Genomic DNA, 27,783 nt, shown 5'->3' with positions numbered 1-27,783 from the left:
GAGAGGCAGGTTCCAATGGGAAGCCTTCTAGAGGGACAGGTCCCAGTAGGAAGCCTTCTAGAGAGGCGGGTCCCAGTGGGAAGCTGTTGGTGTGGCAAAGCAGCAGCTGGAACAACTAGAAGTGGGGTATCATGTGACTGGTTAGGGGTGCATATTTATCTTTCTCTGGTTGGTCCCAAATTGGAAGCAAGAACAAAGAGAGAACCTGTCAATTATTAATCATGTCCTGGCCACTTGAGGCCAGTTGCAAAAGTTATTGTTTATATTCCCGGGTTACTACAAGAGAACAATCTAACTTTCTGATCCATGTCAAGCTATCTATGTATATATGTATGTATGTATATATATATATACATATATATATATGCATCTATCTATCTATCTGTCATCTATGTATCTATGTATCTATCTACCCACCTACCTACCTGTCACCTATTTATGTTTATTTATTTCTTGTTTTTGAAAATAGATTCTTTTCTCATACAGTGTATCCTGATTATAGTTTCCCTTCCCTCTATTCTTCCTAGTTCCTACTTCCCCTTCCCTAACCTCCCGATCCACTTCCTTTCTGTCTCTCATTAGAAAAGAACAGGCTTCAAAGAGATATTCTTCAATTCCATCTTCATTTCAGAGTTTGTTCTCTTCATTATTTCTATCTCTTTATTGAAATTGTTTTCCAAATCATGAACTATCTGAATCATTTTATTCATTTGTATATTTGTACTTTCTTGGGCATCATTCAGGCACTTATCAATGAAGTGTTCAGTGAAGTGTTTTCTTAAACTCCTTGAATTATTTGATAAAGTTTATGAATTTTCTTTTAAATTCTGTGCCTTGGGGTTCATCTAGGTAATTCTTGTTAGAGAACAACCTCTCTAGAACAAATGGGCTTGATAGGAGACATGCTATCTTGTCCATTTATGTTGTTTTTGTGTTTGTGATTTGACATGGGATGTGGGCTTCTTTCTTTGGTTGTGTATTAGTTGTGAGATTCTATTATGCCTTAGAAAGGACCAGTGTAGGATCTGTGTGTCTGGAGCTAGGCCAGATAAAGCTGGTGAATGTGCTGTTTAATTGGACCAGGCAAAGATGACTCCCAAACCATGGGTCTGGAGCTTGGTCTGTGGGTGTGGAGATAACAGCTGGTGGAGGGAAGGATAGCAGAAAAAGGAGCATCTCATCAGTCAAAGGTGGTTCACAAGGTAGGTCAGAAGGTCACAGATCAGGGAGCTAGCTTCGTGGGTGTGCATATGGTAGTGGGCAATGGGGGAACTTCAGCTGCAGAATCTTTAGGATGTGGATTCTTGATGCAGGAAGTATGTCAGTGGGGGTGGGTTTTGAGACTTTGTACCCTGGATCCACTTCTTATTCACTCCCCACTTCTAGGCTGCCTCCCCATGCAGTGTGACAGGTAAGTCATGCTCCTACAACCATGCCTTCTTTGCTATTGCAGTATTTGAGAACCAGCTCCAAGACCACATATAGAATATGCAAAAAAAAAAAAATCCATGATATCAGTGAGAACTGAACTTTTCTCTCTGAGGAGTAGGAAAGGAGCACACATGTTCTAATAGGAACTTTCTTTATTACTGCATCTTGAAACCTCTTCTTTGTCTTTCATAATATATATATATATATATATATATATATATATATATATATTCCTAATAGAAAGCTCTAGATAATATATGAGTTACATTCAAGGGTCACATTGTATTTCTTGAATAAACAATAAGAAGCAGAGTCTTTCTGATAACACACATGAAATCACATGATTTCTCTCACACTTGGAATGTTGCCCTGACCTGGCAGCTGGCACAGCTGGGAGTGAGTAACCATGGCAACACTTGGCTGACAGCCAAGCTCCCTGGCTGAGCAGGCTGCAAAGCAAAGCCAGGAGGCACATAGCCCCAAGTGCTTCAGCACCTCCCAATGGAGAGCAACATTGAAGGTGTCTCAAGCCTAAAAATATATTTTCCTATCCTGAATGCAACCCCAGATCACAAGAAAGGAAATTTGTAACTCTTTATTCAAGGATACAAGGTTAGATTGTCCTCTGCAGCCCTAGCTAAGTGTGAATGCTTTTCCTGTGGTTTAGCTGGATGTAAAGCTGTTTCTCTCTGGTTTGGTTAATTAATTGCTATTCTACCACCCACATAAATTGCAGGACCTAAACAATGAACAGTTAGTTGGCTGAACCTTGAGTCTCGTATCACAAAACTGAGCTTAGGAGTTCATGCAGAGAGTCAATTGCTGACAGAATTTGTGCAGGGAGTTATTTCTTTAATATTATTAGCCAGACTTTTGCAAACAAAGAACTGGCACTAAAGTTGCTTTATGCCTGACCTTGGTGAAACAATTAGACACCTGTGAATTTGTCCTTGTGCATTTTCTGTGAAGATTTATCTTATGAATTCATTTGCAGGGGCAACTAGTCTACTTTGAATTTGCTCTGAGGTCTTAAGTCAGTTAATTGTATGAAATTGTCTAGAACTGGGGAGATACTGTTGCTTTTCTTATGTCAGCCTGAGCTAATGATATAAAAGATATTTCTAAGTTTCTCACAGTTTCCATGAGACAAAGGCCTGGCTATGAAAGATATCCTAATATATTTTCTATTTATCAAAATTATACAGCTTAAGGAGAAATCATCTTCTTGACAATCCACAGATAAATGTGCCCAGTATGCTCATGGAGAGAACACATTACCAATTCAGGCTGTGGGAAAAATCCCATAGCTGTTTTAAGAGAGAATTGTGGTAGCACATAAGAAAATTACAGACAGAAGCAAACAGCGTTCTTAGTCTGTGGTCCTGTAAACCTTGCTTGATGAAGTTTCTCCATCAGAGACTTATTCATTTGGTGGGCTGACCTTATGAATATCATCTGCTGCATGTTCTTACAGCCTCTGGCACTTTGCCATGGTGGACTGTATTTCTTCTGGAAATATAAGTCAACCCTTTTCTCCACTACATTGCTTTTGTTAGGGTATTTTGCCATAGGACCAGAAGGAAACTAAGATGTTCATTGATGGTGCTAATCTTTTCAACAGCCATGGCTGCTTTGTATGCACCCTCTTTGTCTAAAGCTTTTCACATGTTCCTATCCTCATGAAATGGAGCATTTTTTGTATCTTTTTTCTATTTTTCTTTGGTGATCTGAATAATAATAGTGGGAAATAAATAATGCCACAGTTTGCATGCCACACTGTCTTGAAATTTCTTCCACCAAAGAAATTATTCTGTTGAATTTAGCCTCTCTCAAGATCTCAGAATGAAGCTGATTCTTTATCCAAATAAAACAAAAGTAGCCAGGATCTCAGTTCCTAGAATAGTCCCTGTTTGCCTCTGGAACTTCTTGAGGTTTGAGGTCACCCTTCAAGGACTTCCTCCACTATCTGTATTTCTTTAGTCATTCTGGTCTACTGAATTCCCACCAGAATGAACGTTTATGCTCTGTTTAAAGAAACCTAGAGCTTCAAATGATTTCACATTCCTTTCACAAACCAATACCAAATGACCTCAATCTCCCAATGATGGAGATGCTAGCTTCTATGCTACCTGGGTAGGCAGCTACTCCTGGAGGATATCTTAAATTATAAAGGACAAAACTTCCCAAATATGGAGCTTCAAGTGTTTCCACATTCCTCCCACAAACCAATTCCAAATGACCTCAATCTCCCAGGAACAGGGTGGTGTACCTCCAGGAGATGCTGGCTTCAGTGCTACTGATGGTAGGCAGCTACTCTTGGAGGATGACTTAAAATTTAAAGGGAAAAACTTCCAGGAAATCTAAGGTGCTCATGTTGAGGAGTAGAATAAAGATCATGTGGGAGGTCACGGGGTAGCACAGACTGGAAAGCACAGGCAGGAATATCTAGGAGAGGACCAAGGCAAGCAGAAAAGGAGAAAAGACACAGGTCTGGCATCTTGTTCTCAGCGCTGCTTTGAATACAAGTGGCACTATCAGAGAGGATATGACAAAGGCAAACCCTAAAGCCCCTGTTCATCGGCCTTGAGTAGTAGCTGTTATGACCTGGGGCCTCTTTCCATCATGGTTTAACCACACAGGAGGCACAGATAGAGGAGCTGCTTCCACCTCCGAATAGGTCATCCATCCACAACCCTGTTCTTTGTACAAAGGCTATGACTGTAGTTCTGAGTTCCAAGGATCTCAAGGGCAGGCCCCAACATAGATCAGACATGATCATTTCCTTGGGTCTTCTTGGCAATGATGCACAGGAAGTGAGCTTGGCTGAAAAAGATTCATCTACCTGATACCATGGGTTTGAGGTCACCCTTCAAGAAAAATGCTGGGTGGGGAAGTGTCAGACATGCACAGCAGCAGAAAATGTGGCAGCACCTCGCAGGTGTCAACCTGACCAGATTTAGGGTTGCCATGGAAACACATTGTTGGGCTTTTCTATGAGAGTGTTTCCAAAAACGTTTCACTAAAGAGGAAGAAATAGCTGAATACAGGTAAAACTTTCAATGAAGTAGCTTCCTGGACTAAATAAAAAGGGAGAACGCAAGCTGAGCACCAGCATTCATCTTTCTGTGCCTCATGACTGCGGGGTCACTGTGACGCTAGTCTCACACCCCTGACATTACTCCTTGCCCACTACAATGGACTGTATTCCTTATTAAACTGCAAGCCACCATCAACACTTTCTTAAGTTGCCTTTGCTAGGTATTTTTATTTTATTTTATTCATTTATGTAAAAACATTTTCATACAATATATTTTGATCATATTTTTTCTTCCCAAAGATTCACTTCTTCCAGATCCTCCCCACCTCCCTCCACCTAACTTCATGTTCTTTCTATCTTTGAATCTCTTTCCAACAAAACCACACACAAAAAAATCAAAATTAAAAAAAAAAAACAGTAAGACAAAAACTACCCAAACAAAACAAAATGAAACAAAAAGGCCACAAAAATCTCCATAGAATCAATTTTATGTTGACCAACTCCTGGGCACGGGACCTGCCCTAGAATATGGTAGACATATTCACTAACACTCTATTAAAAATTTTTTCCCTTTCCCCAGCAGATTACAAATAGTTTCTTGGTTAATGTGGGACACTGTGTGCACTTCCCCTTTTCAGTGCTGGGATTTTGCATGGTTTGAACCTATGTATGTCCTGTGCATGCTGTCAGAGTCTCTGTTCATGTGTCTATCAGTAAGCTGTCCAGAAGACACTGTGTCCTTGGAGTCAACTACCACCTCTGTCTTCTACATTCTTTCTCTTCCTCGTCCACACAGACACTAGAGCCTTAAGGAGAAGGGTCTGATGAAGATATGACACTTAAGACTGAGTGCTACAAATCTCTTACTCCCTACATTTTCCAGTTGTAGGTCTCTGTGTTAATTACCATTTACTGTGAGAAGAAGATTCTCTGATGAGGGTCGAGCAATGCACTGATCTGTAGGTATAGCAATGTATCATTTAGAGTCATTTTATTGACATGTTCCTTTAGCAGAATAACAGCAGTAGGTTTTCTCCTAGGCCCAGGTCTTGTCTAGTATCTGCTTCCTAGCCACTTTGGCAGTGTGAGGCATGGATTCCATCTCACGGTGGTTCTTAAATCCCATCAAAAGATGGTTGGCTAATCCTATAACGTTTATGTCATTATTGCATCAGTATATCTTATAGGTAGGCTGCTGTTGTAGGTCACAAGGTTGGTAGCTAGTGGTATTGATGATTACTTTTGTCCTCTGGTAGCATGCAGAGTACCTCCCAGCACCATGAATGCTAGTCAGTGAAAGTGAAGCTTCTAATTGGGCACTAGCTCTATTTCTCTATGTTTGAAGATATAAGCAAGCAGTGTCTTTAGCAATACATCCTTATTGTCAGGTTGTGGAAAGTAGTCAATATCCTTGGCAATAGCCCTGTGATGTTTGAGGGTGTCTATGGGATCCTTTTGGTCAAGTGCTTAACATGATGTAAACTGTTTCTGGTACTGGAAGTTTTACTTGGTAGCATAAGATATCTAGTTGAGGCATTGTCTTACTCATTTTATGGTGACTCTGTGGTGGTATTGTGTTCCCCAAAATATTGTGTACCCTAATAAATCTATCTGGGGTCAGAGAACAGACAGCCACTAGATACAAAGGCTAGAAAATGGTGGCACTCACACCTTTAATCCTAGCATTCCAGAGATAGAAATCCCTCTGGATCTCTGTGAGTTCAAGGCCACATTGAAAATAGCCAAGCATGGTGACACACGCCTTTAATCCCAGAAAGCCAGCCTTTAATCCCAGAGAGTGGTGGTAGAAAGCAGAAAGATATATAAGGCATGAGGACCAGAAACTAGAAGCATTTGGCTGGTTAAGCATTTGGCTGGTTAACCTTCAGGCTTTCGAGCAGCAGTTCAGCTGAGAGCCATTGAGATGAGGACACAGAAGCTTCCAGTCTGAGGAAACAAGACCAGCTGAGGATCTGGCGAGGTGAGGTAGCTGTGGCTTTTTCTGTATCTCTGATCTTCCAGCTTCACCCCAATACCTGGCTCACCGGTTTGATTTTATTAATAAGAACTTTTAAGATTCCTTCTAAATGACTCCATTTAGATTCTTTTTATATGTGCATATATTTTAGAAAGATTTTTATAATAGTGAGCTTCTATATGGCTGTTCAAAAGGCCTTTAGTTTTCTCTCCCTATATCCCCCCCTCTAGCATATTATTTCCCAACCCCCACTTAATCCTCCTATTCTAGTTTCCTCTTTATCACTTTATAACACTATATTCTGTTTCCCCTCCCTTGGAAGATTCTCCTCTTCCCCCATTGTGTCTTACTAGGTACCTAACCTCTATGCTTATTTGGATTGTAGCACACACATTGAAAGCTTAAAAGGTAGAATCAACACATAAGAGAAAATATGTAGTATTTATCTTTTGGTGTTTGTGTTAGATTACTCAAGATGATTGTCCTAGCTCCATCCATTTACCTGAAAATTTCACAATTTCATTTTTTCTATCAGCTGAATAATATTCCATTATGTACATGTCCAACGTTTTTATTATCCATCTATTAGTTGATGGACATCTAGGCTGTTTCCAGTTTCTGGCTATTATAAATAGAACAGCAATGAACATGGATGAGTAAGAATATTTACAGTAAGATGTAGAGTCCTTTGGCATACACACAAGAGAGGTATAGCTGCATCCTGAACTAGACTAATTTTCAGATTTTTGAGGAATTGCCACATTGATTTTTATAGTAACTATTCCAGTGCTCACTCCTACTGACAATGAAGAAGTGTTTCCGTTTCTCTACATGTGCTATCATTTGTTTTTCTTTTTTACCTTGGCTATTCTGACTGGGGTAAGATTGACTTAATTAGGGTTTTATTACCATCGCCATGGTAACTCTTATAAAGAAAACATTTATTTGGGGATGGCTTACAGTTCAGAGGTTTAGCCCATTATGATCGTTGTAGGAAGTTTCATCATTGCAGAAGTATGGTGGCATGCAGGCAGACATGGTGCTTGAGAGGTAGCTGAGAGTTCTACATCTGGATCCTCAGGCATCTGGAAGAGACAGTGAGCCATTAGATCTGGCTTGAGCTTCTAAAAACTCAAAGCCCACCCTCCAGTGACAAACTTCCTCCAACAAGGCCATATCTCCTAGAAGAGTGACTCCCTGGTGACCAACCATTCAAACACACAAGTCTATGGGGCCTATTCCTCTCAAAATACTACAGAGATGCAGTCTCAAAGTAGGTAGTTTTTATTTGCTTTTCTCTGATGGCTAAGGATATTAAACTTTTCAGCAAGTGTTTCTCAGCCATTTGTGGTTCATCTTTCGAGAACTCGGGTTCTATAACCCTATTATTATTTTTTTTAAATTTGAGTTGTTTTCTTGATGTTCAGTTTTTAAAATTCCATATATATTTTAGATACTATCTCTCTGTCTGAAGTAGAATTGGCCATTATTTCCCCCATTCTGTAAGTTTCTGTTTTACTCAAATGATGGTGTCTTTTGCTATGCAGACACTTTATAGTTTCATGAGGTCCCATTTATTAATTGTTGTTCCTAGTGCCTGCACTCTTAGTATCCTGGTCAGAAAGTCATTTCTTGTACCAATAAGTTCAAGCCTTTTTTCCAGGTTCTCTTCTGTCAGATTCATGGTATCTTGTCTGGTTGACATCTTTGATCTCTTTGGAGTTGATTTTGTGCAGGGTGATCAATATGGATCTATTTGCACTCTTCCATATGCAGCCATCCAGTTTAACCAGCTCCATTTCTTGAAGATACTGTCTTGTCTTTGACTTCATTGTATAAAGATCAGGCATCCATAGGTCTGTGCAATTATGTCTAGGTCTTCAACTCAATTCCATTGAGCAATGTGTCTGATTTATGCCAATACTGTGCTGTTTTTATTACCACTGAATTACAACTTGAAATTGGGAATGGTGATACCTCCAACAGTTCTCTTATTATTCAGGATTGTTTTAGCTTTTCTGCTTACTTTATTTTATTTTATTCATCTATTTATTTTACATCCTGGCCACAGCCTCCCTTTCCTATCCTCCCCTCCCGGTCCCTCTCCCCCATTCCTCTTCCTACCCCTAATCCCTTCCTCTTCCATCTCTATTCAAGATATTATTTAGTGTGTGTGTGTGTGTGTGTGTGTGTGTGTGTGTGTGTGTGTGTGTTTCCATATGAATTTGGAGATTGTTTTTCTATTTCTGTAAAGAATTTTGTTAGAATTTTGATGGGGGTTGCTTTTGGTAGAATGCTTATCATAATATTAATCCTTCTGATCCATGATCTGGTTCTGCTGTCTTCTTTGATGTATTAAAGTTTTTATTTTACAGGTCTTTTACTCACTTAGTTGGAGTTATCCCAAAATATTTCATTTTCTTGAAGTCATTTTGAAAGGTCCTGTTTTCTTGATTTATTTCTCAGTGTTTGTCATTTGTATATAGGAGGGATATTGATTTTTGTGTGTTAGTTTTGTATCTTACTACTTTGCTGAAAATGTTTATGAGCTGTAGAAGTTTCCTGGTCAAGTTTTTAGGGTCTTCCATGTGTAAAATCATATCATCTGCAAATAGAATACTTTCACTTCTTCCTTTCCTATGTATAGTCTCCTTGATCACCTTCAGTTGTCTAATTACTCAGTTTATGCAGATGTCTATTAGGTCCATTTGATTATGACGTTGTTTTACTCCAGCATTTCTGTCTAGGTTTTTGTCTGGATGACCTGTCTATTGGTGATAGTAGGGTATTGAAAGTACCCAGTATCAACATGTGAGGACCAACATATGATTTTAGCTGTAGTACTGTTTTTTGTTTTTGTTTTTGTTCGTAAATTTGGATTTCTTTGTTTTTGGTGCATAAATATATAGAGTTATAATATCCTCTGTGTCGATTTTTTTCTTTAATGAGTATTTCATGTCCTTCCCTATCTCTTGTGTTTAGTTTTTCCCTTTTCTTCCTTCCTTTGTTCCTTCATTCCTCCCTTCCTTTCTTCTCTCTCTCTCTCCCTCCTTCCTTCCCTTATTTCCTTTAAGATTTAACACTTTCTTTGAATGAGGTATCCTTGTCTTCTATTTATCTTCAAGACGTGAAATTTTCTTTCCACATCTTATATTCTATTGGTGAGACTTATCTCTGAAGTTTTTGTTTAGTTTCCTATATTTTTTAATTCCAATTTTATCTCACTTTGGGGTTTCCTTGGTGGTTTTATTTCTATTTTCATGTCTTGAATTCTTTTCATTATTTCACTCAACTGTTTCTTTGTGTTTTCATGGTCTACATTTAGGGATTTATTTATATTCTCCTTAAGGTCCTTGGACGTATTCATAATTGCTCCTTGAAGTCCTTATCATATGCTTCAGCTACATTGCATTTCTATTGGCCCACTGTAGTGGGGTTACTCAGTTCTTGTGGAAGTGTATTGTCTTGGCTGCTCACGTTTGAGTTTCTGTGCTGGGGTCCAGGCATCTGGAGTTGATGACTGAACTGATTCTAGGGGTTGATTTCTGGTCTTGTCTTCACTGGGTGTGTGCTCCATTCTTTGAATTTTGTTGCTCCTTCTGGGTCTTAGGAAAGTGTGGTGACTTCAGGCTCCTTGACAGAGAGTGCTTCTGCAAGTCAGGTGGTAGCTGAGGGGAATAGAGATGATCTAGAAGAAAAGGCTGAGAGGGGCTTTGGGGAAGAGCTAGGGAGATCCTGCCCACACCAAGCTGTGAGGTCCCCAAGGAGTTGGTGGTGTGGTTGGATGAGTGGATCCTGCAGGTAGGCTGCAGTAAGACAATGGATACATCTGGAAAGACAGTGACCAGAAGACCAGGAGGACCTAAGGTCTGTACCATGAGTTGGAGTTTCTAGCGAATGGAGTTCAGTTGGGAGGAGGGGAACCTGTGAGCCAGCTGCTAAAGTGTCTTAGTTAGGGTTACTACTGCTGTGATAAAACAACATAATCAAAAGCAAATTGGAGAGGAAAGGCTTCATTTCACTCCCAGTTCCATATAACAGGTCATCATCAAAAGCAATGAGAGCAGTTCCTATTCAAGCAGGCCAGGAACCTGGAGGCAGGAGCTGGTACAGAAGCCATGGAGAGGTGCTGCTTACTGGCTTGCTCCCAGTGGCTTGCTCAGCCTGCTTTCTTTTAGAACCCAGGACCACCAGCCCAGGGGTGGCCCCACTCACAATAGTTTGGGCCCTCCCACATCAATCACTAATTAAGAAAGTGCCCTACAGGCTTCCATAGCCAGATCTTATGGAGACATTTTCTCAATTAAGACTCCTTCCTCTCTGATGATTCTGGCTTGTGTCAAGTTGATGTCACAATGAGAATGAAGAGATGGTAATGGAGAACAAGAAGGATGGTGAGAATTGCCCACCTGACACTATGGCTAATTAGTTTGTTGGCACACATCCTAGTATTCTTTGTAATTTTTTGAGAAGAATTTTATGTGTGGGTACTGTATTAATATCATTCTTACCCTCCTTAATTATAATTGTTACATATATGTATACACATTTATAAATACAACCTGCTGAGATTATTAGTGTTACTTGTATGTGTCTAGGGCTGACTTCTTGGGACTGGCTAACTTATCAGGGGGTTTGTCCCTATAGAGAACTGATTCTTCTTCTCCAAGCAACCAACAATTGCCTGTAGTTCTTATTCTAGGGGTGAAACCCAAGAGAATTCCCCCATACAACACTTCATGTCATATAATTTTAATTGGCTGGGACTTCTGTCAGCACAACTGAAATTCACTATCTGTTCCTTGCACATGAAACAACTAATTCAAAAGAAGCAAATGAAAATCATTGCATACTCCACCTCTTAGAAACAAATGCTTGAAATCATATGGTGTACATTTATTGCCAACTTTCTTTGCAGAAAAACAGACACAAACTTACAGGGTAAAGTTCATCAGTGTGTATTGCGTTCCCCCCCCCCTCCGACATTCAATTGTTCATAATGGCTCACCAGTAAGTAGACATACAGGCCATGTTCGACATGATGACATCATATCTACTTACTCAGTTGTCCTTTAGTTTTTATACCAACCTCCTAGTATGGACTTTCTTGTGTGGCTGCTTTGTAGACAGGCATGTTTCCATAGGGAGTTATGCATCCCTGATGGCTATGCACAGGACAAGTATTCCAATAAAATCAAGTCTGTCTATTCATGATGTACTGATCTCAGACGAACTCAGGTGTTCAGACAGAGTTTCTGTTTGAGTCAGAGAAAGGTTCTTGCTGTCCTGCCTTGGTTCTAGACTTAGTAGCTACAGCCACTGTGACCTTGTTAGGTGGAGGATCCTTGACCTCCTCATACTGGAGCTGCATTGGGCCCTGGCTGCTGGAAGCCTCAGGCTGCTGGTGCTGTCTGGGCCCTGGCACAGTGGGTGAGTTCCTGCTAGGAATAACAGATGGCAGTAACAAATGAGTAACTGATGTAGGGGAGACACTCAGGGTGCTTATGGTCTCATGTCCCAGAGCACTCTCACTCTAAATTAGAGTTCAGCTTCTGCCAGGAGGCAGAGACAGGTGTCTGCTCTAACACTATAATGCTGGGGAGCTACAATGGGACCTGGCATAGCACTACCCTCTCTCGGGCTGTGGCTGTGGCTCCTCTTGCTGCCCCATTGAACCTGCCATCTGGTGAGTGCACACAACTGTCTCCAGGTCCTGAGTGTCAGAGACACAGGTGTAGAGAACATTGGGACCGTGTTCAGGGATGGCACAGTTGCTGGTGGCTCCTGATACCTCGTTTTTTACTAACTATCATTTCATCAACACACTGTACTATTTTGCATGTGTGTGTGTGTGCGTGTGCGTGTGCATGTGCGTGTGCGTGTGTGTGTGTGTGTGTGTGTGTGTGTGTGTGTGGTACACATTCATGTATATATGCATGTTTGTCGGTGCATGAGTACATGCATGGGAAGTGGGGCTAGAAGTCAAACTTGCTGTCATCCTCAGTTGCTCTCTACCTTACTTTGGTGGCATGGTCTCTCACTGAACTTAGAGCTGAGTGATGGGCTAGGCAAGTTAGCTAGCAGGTCCCAAGGAATATCTCTGACTTCACTTCCTCACCACTGAGATTACTGGCATGCTTCACTGTGACTGACATTTTATGTGGGTGCTGGAGATCTGATCTTAGGTCCTTGTACTCATTCAACAAACACTTTACTCATTAAGCTAGCTCACTGTCCAACACAACCATTTTAATGCCATCATGATGTACAGTATTAGTAGTAGAGAAAGTTGTGAAAATGGGGACTTGGACTTTTCAGTGAGGACAAGATTTCTAAACACTGAGCATTCTGAATGAAATTCTCTGTATCTTCTCCCCCCATCCTGTGTCTTGGCCCTGAAGGACCAGCTGGGAATGATTCCCCGAGTTCCCTATATGTTACAAACCAGTATGAGGGCCACTTTCAAGTCAAGTATGATGGGCTGTAGGATTTTGGTATGTGGAGACAAATGGAGCATGCAGGAGGCCTCAGTGACTTGTAGACAACTTGGCTGTGGCCCTTGCATTATGCCTTCCAGAATATTCCGAGGCCTGATAAAATGGAGATATCTCAGCTGTATGATACCCAGTGCCATAATCAAGCAGCCACTCTCTGGAAGTACTTCCTGGGGGGCTGGGGGCCTGACAACAGATGTGTGGTGGTGGTGATCTGTTTAGGTGGATCAAATGGACAGCATGAGCTCCTTACTCCCTGGAACTTCTTTCTTTGTTTTGGCCCCAAGGTCACTGAGGCAGATACCCATGTGTTGGGGGAAGTTCTGGCCAGGAGTGAGTATCTCATCCCCTTGCAAGCCCTTGGTGAGAGACCAGGTCAGGGATTTCCTGTCTGAAGGCAGCTCCCTTCTCACTCTTGTCGTCACTGGGCCCATCTTTGGTAACGTCTCATAGTGCCCCTGGTTTCTGCATCTTCTTGTTCTCAGATCATCTCAGGGAACACCCTGGGATTCCCATGCTGTCACTCTTCACAGTGCTTTTCAGTTGTTCAGGAGAATTAACCAAAAGGGTGCTTGAACCAGTATCCTGACACAGGCTCCCCTGGCCATTTCTCTCCCTGCTCAGACTCAGACATACCCAGTCCTAGGAGGATGACTCTATTTCCTTCAGTGCTCAGGGACACAGAAAGGGCAGTGATGATACCAGGGGCCCTGTGCATGGTCCATCAGGCTGGGGAAGTTAGCAGTCGACCCTGGGCATGTGCCTGAGGCAGAGGCGGTCAGGATTTGCTTTTCCTTCTCTGTCATCAGATGGCACCTGTCTGAGTGGCTGGAAGGATCAGTCCCTGGGTTGGGTCCCCAGATACAAGAGTCCACACATAGCTCAGTTCTGAAGGGTCCCTTGCATAAGGAGGAGGCAAATGCTCTGTGCAAGCAGCCGGAATTTGAACTGCTCTGCAGCAGTCCGGGGTCCACTATGGCAATGGCACTGCAAGGCAGGGACAGAAATTCACGTGCTGCTGGGGATCAAAATTTGATACTATGCAGTGCAAGTTCCACATGAACTTCCAAAATCAGTGTTTCCTTCCAACCAGTACAACAGGGAGTGTGCAGAGGTGGGGATGCCCCACCCCAGCACTTTAGTCTAGATGTTGGGTACTTGAGATGAACAAAGGAGACTTATCTATCTGCCTCCAAACATGTAGTCAATAGAATTCTCTCCCTTGCAGTGCTTGTCACCATTGCTACTGAGAGGTGATCCAGGGTGGCCCTGGGATATCTTTGGATGGTCACTGCACTGGGTGGTCTGTCCACAGCTCATGTCTAGTCTGTACTCTGGGTTTGAGGAGCTGTTGAGGTAGTGCCCATTTGCCTTGCCTGTGATGACATGGAGGCCCACGTCTCTCTAGAAGCAAAAATACTAGGAGAGTATTTATGGTCAGAATTTCTGTGGGTTCCAATTCCCAAGTGAGGTATAAGGAGGAGCTTCAACATCCTTCATCTGTAGATCTCAGAACTTGTGGGCCACTGTGCCAGGATAAAGGCAGGTTGTCCCCGTCCTCCTATACCATTTTTCACTGGGGGACTGGGTGGCAGTCATCAGGTCACATCACTCCAGTGACCTGCAAGAAGCCTGCCTTGACCTCAATTGCTTCACCCAGTGTCTGTCTTCAGGTCACGTGGAGGCCCGGCTGCTGGGTGGTACACACCCCTGTGAAGGACGCCTGGAGGTTCTTCAAGGCCTTACCTGGGGCACCGTCTGCTATGATGACCTGGACCTGCCCATGGCCAACGTGGTTTGTCGGGAGCTGCGGTGTGGCACCGCTGTATCCATACTCAGGAGTTCCCACTTTGGCCACGGATCAGGGCCCGTGTGGACAGAAGCCTTTCGCTGTGTGGGCAATGAGTCACTGCTGTTCCATTGTCTGAAGGAGCCTGGACACCAGTGTGGCCATGATCAGGATGCTGCACTAACCTGCTCAGAGGAAAGTGAGTCAAGTCACAACCTACAAGGGTGTCGTGTTGTGTTAGCAGGAGCAATGATCTGAGAGATGGGTTGTGATGACCATGGATGGACAGCTTGGGGTGGTGGGTGCTCAGGACTTATCTTCTCCTCTGTCCCAGAAGTTCTATGATCTCGTTCTAATCTTTTTTCTTTTCTCATGTGTTTGCTTTCCTTTTCTACCTTTGGAGGAATGATTGCTCAGCTCTACCAAATATTTCAGAATAGAGGGTAGTATTGATGGTTTTGAATATTATGTATGGCAGACTTTGTTGTTACATGCCTCACAGCCCCACCATGTATATTGTTTTCCCTGGTTACAAGGACCTTTTGTACATGCAGTTCAACTTCACTTCGTTCAACCAGTTTTTTTGTGCTTGTGCTTCGCTATCACATCTAAAGCTTGACTTTGCAGGTCCAGAGTTCTGCAGCATCACCTCCTGCTTTCTGTTAAGACAGTTGTCCTTCAGCACCGAGTCCAGGACTATGTTGGGTCTTGAGATCACATTGGTTTCTGATGTATGGAGTACTGGTTCCATGTAACCCATGTGGATGTGCTGTCTCTCCAGCACTTTGAGTCATTATTCTTCCTACAAGGGTAGCCACCGCCCCCTTTCCAGAAACTTAGAGACCATATACGTGTGAGATGATATCTGCACCTTAGTTTGATTCCATTGATCTCAGTGTCTAGCCTCATGTCACACCACAGTGTTTTGGTTCATATAGCTTTGCTGTGCTGTAAGTTTTGAAATGAGAAAGTGAGTGTCTAGCTGCTTATATGGTTGTGGGTCTTTGGGAATCCTCATCTCTACAAGAATGCTAGGATTTACTTTCTAACTTTCCAAGCACTTGCTTGGGGTTTAGTAGGGATTGCATTGCATCTGCAGGCTGCTTTGGGTGGGGTTGTCATCTTCCAAGATCATGTCCTCAGACCCTGAATGATGCCTGCTCCCCTCTATGTAGGTCTAGTGTGATTTCTTCTTTTAAGAAGTTTATTCTATATTTAAGGGGTACATTCAGTCTGACATGGCAATTCATGTTATAATGAGCAGTGGTTAGGTCTGAGTAACTGGCGTATCTGTCACCTCAGGCATGATTTTCTTGTTGTGGTTGAGAATATTCAGCAACTTATCCACTAGCTATTTTGAAGTCTTCCAGAAGTTGTAGTCAACCACGTTAGAGAACATTCTAAGTCCAGTCGTCCCCTGGCACCTTTGACCATTCACTCTCCTTCCCCCAGCCCTCCCTTCTTGACTCTGGTAACTAGTCTGCAGTTCTGTCCTGTTCTATCAACTATTCACATCTTCCTCATGAGGATGAGAACTTATGTTTTGTGTCACCTGGTGGTTGACTTATTTTGCTTAATGTCTTTTTTTCCATGTACATTGCTTCAAATGGCCAAATTCAGTCTTTCCAGTGGCTGAGATACCTATCATCTTGTTCATACACAGTCTTAGAGTTTCTATTGTTGTGAAGAGACATGACCACAGCAACTCCTAAAAAGGAAAATATTTAATTGAGGGTGGCTTACAGTTCAGAGGTTCAGTTCATTATCGGGGTGGGACATTGAGGCATACAGGCAGACATGGTGCTGGAGAAGGAGCTGAGAGTTCTACACCGCGATCTCCAGCCAAGAGGAAGTGGACTGTGTCACTGGGAGTAGCTTGAGCACAGGAGACCTCCAAGCCCACCCCGGGCAGTGACACAGTTCTTCCAATAAGGCCACTGCTACTCCAACAAGGCCACACCTCCTTATAGTGCCACTCCCCATGGGCAAGCATTCAAACCCATGAGTCTACAGTGGCCATGTCTATTCAAACCATCACACACACCATGCTTCCTTTATCAAGTCATTCTTTAAGAGAGACCTAAGTTGAATCCATGTTCTACTGTGGATAGTGCTGAAATAAACATGTAAGGGCCTCTGTCTCTTCCACATGCTCTTTTGAATGCTAGATGCCCAGCGGTGGAGTTGTTGACCTGTGCGGCCAGTCTATTCCTGGTTTTCTCGGGAACCCCCACACTGCATGTATGCTTGGGCTCCACAATTTCTTAATGGTTCATTTCATCATTCCTGTCAGTTTTCTGAGATTCAGTTTACAGAGACATTGTCCATCATCCTCACATTCCTTAGTTCTTCTCATGGTTCCAATTAGCTCTGAACAGACTGAAGATCTCGTGCTTAGGACACTGTGGTGTACCTTTCTGTGTGGTATGTTGCTTTTGGAATTTCTTTTCATAGGTAAAATGGTTATTGAGGCAACACAGAGAGATTTCCTTTAGTGACCAGAAAAAAAAAGCAATTCTTCTCTTAGCCTGTAGATGATTTCTATCTTGTATTACACTGGCTGGTATCCAGGCCACTTAATTATCTAGTTCTCATACCTGCTTGTGTGTGGCCAACGTTGAAGGCATGTATCTCACTAGAGACCCCCTCCCCCCAATATTCGGTTCCAAGAAATTTGATGTTTCTAGTTTTCCCAGCATGATCCCTGAGTTAGGCAGGGTAGAGGTGTTGGGGATGTGAGGGTGTGGGGAGAAAGGGATGGAGTTACATAGTCAGAACACTGGGCTACCTAGTCTAGCTTTCAGTATCAACACTCTGCAAAGACATTCTCCCATTTAGTGTGTGTGTGCACCCATTTTGCGTGTGTCCTGTAAGGAACCAGCACTGTGCATGGGTGTCCACAGCTCTGGGATGTGGAGGTGGCACTGACTCCAGCTCTCCCTTAGAGTTCCGACTGGTCAATGGCGGCAGCGGCTGTGAGGGCCGTGTGGAGCTTCGGGTAAAGGAGGACTGGAAGCCCCTCTGTGCCGCTCACTGGGACTCAGCAGATGCCACGGTGCTCTGTCACCAGCTCAGCTGTGGTTATGCGCTTGCTGTACCCCAAGGAGGACACTTTGGAAATGTGAGCGGTCTTATCTGGAAAGATGTGTTTCACTGTGTGGGGACAGAGCCCCACTTGCTGAGCTGCCCAGCAAGTACCCTAGGGGCCCAGGCATGCACCCTGGAAAATTCAGCCTCGGTTATCTGCTCAGGTGAGTGCATGAAGCCATGAGACTGTGAAGGAGAAGCTAAGTGGTACTGATGGACAGAGCTGTGAGAGGATTGGTAGGGTGAGGATAGGTGGGGCTGTTCAGGGCAATGGTCCTCTGCTCTTCAGAGTTTCTCTCTGTCAGGTCTCCAGGATGCCCTACGGCTGAGGGATGGACAGAGCCACTGCGATGGGCGAGTAGAAGTCTTCCTGGATGGTGTGTGGGGGCGTGTACTGGACAATGCCTGGGACCTGCGCGATGCTGCTGTGGTGTGCAGGCAGCTCGGGTGCGGAGAGGCACAGCGAGCCTATGACGCTCCAGCACCGGACCACAAGACAGTCCCTGTGGGGTTGAGCCTCGTGCGCTGCTCGGGCTCTGAGACCCATCTGACCCGGTGCAATGTGTCAGTGTCCCAGGTGGTGCCTGCGGGGACTTTGCAGGATGCGGGCGTGGTATGCTCGGGTGAGTGTGGGGTGTCCTCTCCTCCGCGTCCCGCCCTGGCCCGCCTTACTCATGTAGTCCAGTGTGCCTTGACTGGGTCCCTCCTCTCTGCAGGGAGCTTGCGCATACGGTTGGCAGAGGGTAAGGGCCGCTGTGCTGGGCGTGTCGAAGTGTTCTATCAGGGCACATGGGGCACTGTATGTGACGATGCCTGGGACCTGCGGGATGCCCACGTGGTCTGCAGGCAGCTGGGCTGTGGCTATGCCCTCAGCGCTCCTGGGGCTGCCCATTTTGGAGCAGGAACTGGGCGCATCTGGATGGATGAAGTAGGCTGCCTGGGCGAGGAGGCTGCTCTCTGGGAGTGCCAGTCAGGAGGCTGGGGCCAACAAGACTGTGGGCACAAGGAGGACGCAGGTGTGGTCTGTTCAGGTGGGTACCACAGGTCCAGCTTAGTGAGTCCAGTCCTCCCCAACTCCGCCTGGCTGACTGGGCCCTCTGTCTGCAGAATTCACTGATGTAAGGCTGCAGGAACACAGCCAGCCATGCACAGGCCGCCTGGAAGTTTTCTACAATGGGACTTGGGGTGGCGTCTGCCAGTCCCTGAGTGCTGCCTCTCTGAGGGTTCTGTGTGGACAACTGGGCTGTGGGTCCCAGGGGCAGCTGCTGGCCAGGCCAAGGAGCTCATCTACACTGGAGACTCTCTGGTTGAAGTCCATTCAGTGCAGGGACAAGCATGACAGGTCCTTGTGGCAATGCCCCTCGGAACCCTGGAACAGGCACTCTTGCCTCAGTGGAGAGGAAGCTTGGCTGGTGTGTACAGGTGAGCTGTGGTGTGGGTTTTTGAGGGGTGTCACTGTGGCTCTGGGTGGGGTGTGGATCATATGGACTCATCTCAGGCTCCTGTTGCTTCCTGCTTCTCCTAAAGACAGTCCATGGGGGAATAGTGTGTGGAATTCCCAGGCTTTGTGGATATCCTTTGAAACCTAGAGATTTTCTCCCCCTGGTTATGGGGGGGCAGCACTGAAAGGATGAACGGTGCTGGTGGCGGCGCTGGTTACCGGCGGAAATGTCACGAGCCACGGCCACGACTACCAGAGTGACAGAGAGCTTTATTGGAAGGGAGGGAGGGGATGGGAGGGAGGAGAGCCAAGCCTGGAGAGAGAGAGAGAGAGAGAGAGAGAGAGAGAGAGAGAGAGAGAGAGAGAGAGAGAGATGGTGGGAGCAGAGCAGAGAGGGAACAGAGAGAGCGTGGGGTCTGCATCTGGCTTTTTAAGGTGGGTACGTAGTCACCAGTGGCCCCTAATGATGTAAGATGCAAGATCCTGAGGTGGGCATGTACAGGATCCTAATAAGCACAAGGGAAAGAAAGTATTTCTTAGATTTTTTTTTTTTTGTTTTTTGAGACAAGGTTTCTCTGTACAGTTTTGGTGCCTGTCCTGGATCTCACTCTGTAGACCAGGCTGGCCTCGAACTCACAGAGATCTGCCTAGCTCTGCCTCCCGAGTGCTGGGATTAAAGGTGTGCGCCACCACTCACTGCCTGACATTTTTTAGATTTTTGATTTCTGAGCTTCTGACATTGGTGTGATTCTTAATTTCCACACAGAAAAGACAGAAGTTTCTCAGGATATGGAGCAGATTTCCAACTGCTCCTCAACACTTAGCTGCCCAGGTAACTCTCCCTCCGCGAGTCTCCTAAGAACCTGTCACCCAGAGAGCATCACGCATTGATTGCTGACCCCTTTTTCAGAGGAAGGTGCACTTCGCGTGTTTGGGGGTGACAATGGCTGTTCTGGACGGGTGGAGTTCTGGCACGGAGGATCATGGGGCACAGTATGCGATGACTCCTGGGACCTGGCAGATGCAGAAGTTGTGTGCCGGCAACTGGGCTGTGGCCCAGCCATAGCTGCCTTGCGGCATGCTGCCTTCGGCCCTGGTTCAGGGCCGATATGGCTAGATGAAGTGGGGTGCCGAGGCAGTGAGACGTCTCTGGGAGCCTGCCAGGCAGAACCGTGGGGATATGGAGACTGCTCCCACAAGGAGGATGCTGGTGTGCACTGCCTAGGTGAGTGAGGCAACAGTAGTGGAAAGAGCAATGCCACGTTGATAGTTTTCGCTATTTGCCACCCTTGCTCTGCTCAGACAAATCCTTGAGCACAGGACCCCAATGTTTAGGGCCCCATCGGTGCTCCAGGGACAGATTGCCATCCCCAGTCCTGTATAGCTCTTGCTGACCCAGTGGCTGCCACCCACAAAGTATGGGCCCATCTGTGCTGTCGAGGGTGATTGAGACTTTCCCAACTTCCCCCATGTCTTTTGCAGATATGTCCACGACCAAGGCATCAGGTAAGTGGCTCTTCGTTAATCCTTCCTCCTCTCATCCATCGTCACCTGGACAGGCTGCAGTGGCACTCTTTTCTGATCTTCCTCGAGAACCTCTGAGACCACATGCCATGGTGCACCCTTTGCATCAGGTATAAGCCTGTGGGGATGGACTCCCAGTCTGTGACGGAAACTACTCATCTCTACTGTGCCTGCTAGATAGGAAAACATGGGGGACCAAATTCCTGGGTCACAAGCAGCCCCTTCTAGGGGCCTTTAACTTGCTGACTATATGATTTTGTCTGAGTGTGCCATATCCTATTGGCTAGCATGTCCATAACAGAGCAGAGGGAAAGACAATGAGGATCCCCCACATGGACTTTCTCCCTCCTTCAACCTGGGCCTGGGCACTTGTGTCCTTTTTCCTAGGGCATCTTGCCCCGTTAACACAGAGGATCTTACATGAGCAACTACCTGCCTGTGTAACACTGATACCAAACTGTCCTGGGTTGCTCATGGGGATGAGCATCCCCATGATGTCATCCAGGCCCAGCACCCACCTGTCCCAGGCCGCCCAGGTACACAGTACCCACATTCATTTGCTACCTGATTCTGTGCTCCACAGGTAGTTCCCTGGCTCCTCCCTCTGCTCCTGAGGTCTGGACCCTGCCTGAGATTGCCTGCTTGGTCCTTGGCTGCCTCCTGGGCATCATTTTTCTGGTTCTGGCTTCTAAGTGGTACCACAGCAGAGCCATCAGCATGGGTAAGGAATGAGTTGGTTATGGTTCACAAAGGTAGTGGAACAGAAGTCCGGGGGAAGCTTTGTGAGAGTCTAGGCACCGCAGGCCCTCTCTGCTTTAATTATTGTCTTGAATGCTGGCAAGTCTCCATGATAGCCAGTGCTGAATTAGTATCTGGAGATTCCTGAATTATTCTGGTCTGGAGGGTTCTGGGTTTGTCCACTGTGCCGAGGATAGTCTGCATCTGCACAATGGGCTCCATTGCATCTCCCACCATCACTTGCGCTGTCCCGAGTGAGCTCTCTCACAGATGAGATGTCGACGTAAGACCCACAAGCCCTACACCAGACCTTTGAGCATTGTGTATCATGGGCAGTGGGAGGTCCCATTGAGGGCATCTGCAATCAAGGGCTTTTCCCTGTATGTGGGTTCTCAGCATACACGCACAAGAGAGCCGCAGGAACCAGAGAGGTGGCTGAGGCTTTAGCTGTGCTTGTTTTGCAAAGTCCTGGTGTGGTCTCTGCAGGTTCCGGAGTGATGGGGCAGCTGCCCTCAGATGCTATCTATGAATACATTGAAACAGTCCCTATGGAGGAAAGGGCAGAGGAGCCAGCAGCAACCCAGAGCCTGGTGCAGGATGAGGATTATGATGATGCAGAAGAGCCTGAGGACAACCCTGGGGAAGATATGGAGGCTGGGCACTGTTGAGCCTGAGGACAGCCCTGGGGAAGATATGGAGGCTGGGCACCGTTGAGCCTGAGGACAACCCTGGGGAAGATATGGAGGCTGGGCACTGTTGAGCCTGAGGACAGCCCTGGGGAAGATACGGAGACTGGGTACCGTTGAGCCTGACTGGTGTGCACCTCTGTTTCCTGAGTTCCAGCACATCCTTTCTGATGTTAGGCTCAAATAAAGTGATTCTGCTGTGGTCTGGTACTTAGAATCCCTGAGGACCAAATGAGTGTCTCTCTCTTTAAATATAGATGGGGCTGTTTGCTGCCCGAATGCTGATGTTGATGCTGAAATAGAAAACTGTGACGACCCCTACTGGCCTTGAGGTTATAAAACTGTCCAAAGTGTGATATCATCCTCAGAGACTTTAGTCTTCCCTGTCCCCATTTAACCAACCTGATGTATGTCATTAAACTTCTTTCAACTTAGAATCAATTGTCCACCCTTCCTAGAACTGTTATCACATTCAACCATGAAACTTGTTCTTTTCTGAGCCTCAGTCACTGACCTTGGACTTAACTCTCGTGAGTAGTTTTTGTATGTTTCCCACAATGTCTTAGTCGGTGTTCTATTGCTGTGAAAAGACACCCTGACCACAGCTCCCATAAAAGAAAGATTTAATTGGGACTTGCTTACAGTTTCAGAGGTTTAGTCTATTATTATTATGGTGGAAATCATGGTGGCAAGCAGGCAGACAGGGTGCTGGAGAAGTAGCGGAGAGCTCTGCATCTGGTAGGCAGTAAGGAGAGGGAGACTCGGGCTTGGACTGGGCCTTTTGAAACCTGAAAGCCCACCCTTCCTCCAACAAGGCCACACCTCTTAATCCTTTCAAACACTGGTGACCAAGTGTTCAAATCTATGAGCCTATGGGGGCCATTCTTGTTCAAACCACCACAGACAAACACTGACCACCTTCGTCTAGCCACCACCTCATGCCCAGACCAACCTGGGGCCACTCTTCCCACCAAACCTATCACAACCTGCCAGTGACCATTGCCAAGGAATTGGAGTTGAATTTTAGACTGAGCAGAACCAGGGAACCCAAGGCAGTGCAGCCTGGGAATGCTTTGACTGGTGTTTTATGCAGCTTTTATTCCAGAGTGCTCAGAGCGAATTCAAAGCAGGGACAGGGTGATGACAAAGGGGGAAACTTGAATTAGTAAAATTGAAGCTCTAGAGAGAGGATTTGCTACTATCTTGCTTAGGAAACACTAAGTTACATGAAGTAGGGTTTAGCTAAAGGAGCGTCTCCTCCATTACAACTGGAAGCTAGTAGTACACTGACCAGGCTTCTTAGAAACTGTAGGAAAGAACATTCATGCCATAATTGAAGTCTAGGGTGCTGAGAAAGTTTCTGCTAATGTTTGTTCACTAAGGCTGACCTACAATTATGCCCTGTCCCCATAAGGAGAGGAGACAGCCCTGACTTATAACCAGCCATTAGGCCCATCCCCTTATCTAAGAACATGCCTCCAAGGGGCAGCTCAAGGGGGTAGGCAGGGTCACAACCATCATTTAAGTCCTGGTCTGCCATTAAGTCCCCTGAGCCATTATCAGGAAATCATAATTCTGCCAAGTGGGCAAGATGGCCCTGGGGAACAACTACTGGAAAAGAACAACACAGGTGTACTTAAATAATCCTGGCAATATCTTTGCTGTGTAAATCTCCCATCTGCCCAAGTGTCCAGACTTGCAGTCTCCTGTCTGTTTTCCTGAAATCACCCTTAATCCTCCAGGGACCTACTTTAACCCTCCCTCGAAGATTGTGCACCTCATTCCCAGTCAATCTGGACAGCCTGTATCAGCTCCAATCCCTACTCTACTGACCACCATAGATAATCTGCTTACTTTTCTGCCATTTTTCTTCTCTCAGCCTTGCTCCTCTCATTCCCCCACCCCTGCCATAGCCTTGGCAGTTTTATTCCCAACAACTCTTTCTTTCCACCCAGATTTGGTAGTTTCTCTGCACCACGCTTATATCTCTCAGTGTACAGAATGATTTCTCACTGGGAAGGCATATTAATTCTATAACAACAGAAACAAGGAAAATATACAGAGTATTTCTCATTAGTTTTACCAGTTGTGTTCTGGACACAGGGGGTCTCGTGGGTGAATGGGGACTGTTCATACACTGCCCTTGAGAACTGAGTCTGACTGGGCCTCTGTCCCACTGAAGACTCTATGTAGCTCCTTTTTTATGGCCTCATTTTATCCTGGGTATAGGATCAGGGCAGCAGATTTAGACTGGTCTTGGCTGTGGTCTGAACCCTTCCATAGTCCCAGAGATGTCACCACCTTAGCCCTTTGTCCTGAGCCTTGCCTCATGATGCCTGGCAAGACCCTACTGCGGTGCCTCCCTGATCTGGATCCAGCATGTATAGGGACATGATTTCCTCCTGGATACTCCACAGACAAAAATAGCACATATACACACCCCGCAAACATGCTTATCTCCCACAGAACTCTCACTGCACCACATACATCTTCCTCCCATGTTTCTGATGAGGTCCCCCCATTACTAGAGCAATGCCAGAATTTGTTCATATGTAGTTTCACAAGTAACACACTGAGATGGGATGGAGAGTGCACAATGACTATACTCCACAAAGCCAAGTGTCTTTGTGACAGCCAGATGAAGCTTTCACTGGTAATGTGTGCCTAGGTGTGCAGAACCTGGATCAGGAAGAAGTGTGGCCCTGGAAAGGGCAAGAGGAGGCTGTAGTGTTGAGGAGTAACCAGGGATATGCATCCCCAGCTGAGTCCTCCCTATTTTAGGCCTTGGCAGGTGGGAGAGATCAGGGAAGGGAGCATGAGAGAATGTTGGCATGTTGGTGTCTTGGTGGGTTTATTTCTTTTATGATTTGCCCTGCAGATTCCCTATTCTGCCCAGATGGGTTCTAGGTCAAGGTGGCCCTTGTGTTGGATCCAGAAAGGGCAAAAAGAACCAAAAGATGGAATATCACCTAACAAAAGATATCAATAACAAGAAACACCTCAAAACATAATAACTCCACATGCCTAGACAATGTCACAAAACACAAACCTGAATAGCCAAGACAATATGCCTCTACCAGAAATCCAGTAACCCTCTTCCAGTAGGCCATGAGAAATGTGCTTTAGCTGGAGCACAAGATAAAGACTTCAAAATAGCAATTATGAATATGTTTGGGGACCCTGAATAGGATATTAATAAGTTCTTGAATGAAGTCTGTAAAAATATTTTTTAAAAATGGAATGAAATAAAAAAAATTTCAAGACATAAAAGTAGAAATAGAATTACTAAGGAAAACACAAACTGAGATAGAACTGGAAATGAAAAATTTAGGAAGCCAAACAAAACCCTCAGAGGTCAGCCTCGCCAACAGAGTACAAGACACAGAAAGAGAATTTCAGGTCTTGAAGACAGGTAGAAGAAATGGATATCTCACTCAAAGAAAATGTTAAATCTAAAAAAAGAATCCAGGAACAAAGCATCCAGGCAATCTGGGACAATATGAAAAAACAAAACATACAAATAACAGGTATAGAGGAGGGAGAAGAAACACAGATCAGAGGCACAGAAAATATTTTAAACAAAATCGTAGAAGAAAATTGCTTCAACCTAAAGAAGGAGGTGACTATCAAGGTACAAGAAACATGCAGAACTCAAAGTAGACAGGGCCAGAAGAGAAATTCCTCACAACAGATAATAATCAAAATACTAAATGTACAGAAGAGAGAAAGAACATTAAAAGTTGCAAGATGAAGAGATCAAGTCACATATAAAGGTAGACCCATTAGAATAACACCTGACTTCTCAATAGAGAATCTGAAAGCCTGAAGGGCCTGTGTGGATGTTCTATAAACTCTGAGAAGCCACAGGTGCCAGCTTAGATTACTCTACTCAGAAAAATAGCCAGTCACAATCTACTGAGAAAGAAAAAACGTTCCATGATAAAACCAAATTTAAACACTGTCTTTATCAATTCAGCTTTACGGAAGGCACTAGAAAAAAAATTAAGTGTGAGAAGGTTAACCACACCCAATAATCCCAGAGCAGTAAGTCAAAAGTGGGTGGAGCACACCATAACAACAAAATAACAAAAATCAATAGTATCTATTGCTTATTGATAACTTTCAATATCTGTGTTCTCAATTCCCCAATAAAAAGACACATGTTAACAGACTGGATAAGAAAATAGATCTAGGGGTTGGGGGTTTAGCTCAGTGGTAGAACACTTGCCTAGCAAGTGCAAGGCCCTGGGTTTGGTTCTCAGATCCAGAAAATAAAATAATTTAGAAAGAAAAAAGAATATAGATCTAGCTTCCTGTTGCATCCAAAAAGTATACCTCAACATCAAGGAAAGACATCATCTCTGGTGAAAAGGATGGAAAAAGTTGTTCCAAACCAATGATCCAAGAAGGAAAGAAGTGTAGCCATTTTAATACTTGGAATAATAAATTTCAAACAAAAACTAGTAGAAGAGACACTACATACTCATCAAAGGAAAAATCCACCAAAAGGATATTTCACTTCTAAACATTATGCACCAAACACAAGGAAAACAAAGCCCATAGAATAACCTATGGTGATATTTTATTTGTGCTGAAATGTGATTTTATTTATATGTTAATAAATAAAGTTGCCTGGGGATCAGTGATCATAGCCATTTAGCAGAAGTCTGACAGTGGTAGCACACATCCTTAATCCGATCACATGGCAGGCAGAGCCTGTGTGTTCAAGGACACAGCCAGCATGGTGATACACACCTTTATTCCAAGTACCAACCATAGAGACCTGGAGGTTTGTATAGACAGGCAGTGATGAGAAAGTCATGTGGTTGGGTTTAGAGCCAATGAGAAGGCAGAACAGAAGGCAATAAAAATACAGACACACAGGAAGTAGGTCTCTTTCTCAGGGGAAGGACGGCAGTGGGTGGTAAGAAGGCGGTCTTGGTCTCAGCTCTTAGCTACTGCTCTCTGACCTCTGGTCTTTTAACTCTGCATTTGGCTCTGTGTTTCTTATTTAATAAGACCATTCAGAATTACATCTACAATAACCACAACTAATACAGCTAAAAATCATATATTGGTCCTCACACGGTGATAGTGCGTGACTTCAATACCCAATACTATCACCAATAGACAGATTATCCAGACAAAAACTAAACAGAGAAATGCTAGAGCTAAACAATGTCATAATCAAATGGACCTAGTCGACATCTGCAGAACATTTCATCCTAATACAAAAGAATGTACTTTCTTCTCAGGAGCTCATGGGACTTTCTCCAAAATGGATCACATACTTGGACACAATGCAAGTCTCAACATACACAAAAAAACTGAAATAATACTTTTCTGACCTTTCTGACTACCATGGATTAAAGCTGGATATCAACAACAACACAAACAACAGAAAGCTTACAAACTCATGGAAACCGAGTAACTCACTACTGAATGAAAAGTGGGTCAAGACAGAAATCAAGAAAGAACTGAGAAACTTTTTAGAATTTGATGAAAATGAAAACAACATTCCCAAACCTGGAGGACACAGTTCAGACAGTTTTAAGAGGCAGTTTCACAGCACTAATTG

The 27,783-nt window shown here is 44.6% G+C and overlaps 1 protein-coding gene across 1 annotated transcript in view; it reads left to right on the top strand.

Moving 5' to 3' along the window:
- LOC114692211 (scavenger receptor cysteine-rich domain-containing protein SCART1-like) overlaps nucleotides 1–22,670 on the top strand; it is a 49,819-nt gene extending 27,149 nt beyond the window's left edge. The window contains exons 5-14 of the mRNA XM_037202993.1: nucleotides 14,536–14,928; nucleotides 17,675–17,980; nucleotides 18,122–18,439; nucleotides 18,533–18,847; nucleotides 18,924–19,238; nucleotides 20,024–20,089; nucleotides 20,168–20,482; nucleotides 20,740–20,763; nucleotides 21,365–21,502; nucleotides 22,006–22,670. Coding sequence (XP_037058888.1) covers nucleotides 14,536–14,928; nucleotides 17,675–17,980; nucleotides 18,122–18,439; nucleotides 18,533–18,847; nucleotides 18,924–19,238; nucleotides 20,024–20,089; nucleotides 20,168–20,482; nucleotides 20,740–20,763; nucleotides 21,365–21,502; nucleotides 22,006–22,187 — 2,372 coding nt within the window. The 3' untranslated portion in view covers nucleotides 22,188–22,670. The remainder of the gene's footprint in view (nucleotides 1–14,535; nucleotides 14,929–17,674; nucleotides 17,981–18,121; nucleotides 18,440–18,532; nucleotides 18,848–18,923; nucleotides 19,239–20,023; nucleotides 20,090–20,167; nucleotides 20,483–20,739; nucleotides 20,764–21,364; nucleotides 21,503–22,005) is intronic.
- The last annotated feature ends 5,113 nt before the right edge of the window (nucleotides 22,671–27,783 follow it).

This window comes from Peromyscus leucopus, chromosome 1, assembly GCF_004664715.2.
Source record: "Peromyscus leucopus breed LL Stock chromosome 1, UCI_PerLeu_2.1, whole genome shotgun sequence".
Classification (NCBI taxonomy): domain Eukaryota; kingdom Metazoa; phylum Chordata; class Mammalia; order Rodentia; family Cricetidae; genus Peromyscus; species Peromyscus leucopus.
Note: the sequence above shows the minus strand (reverse complement) of the source record. Positions and strands in the feature narration are given on the sequence as shown.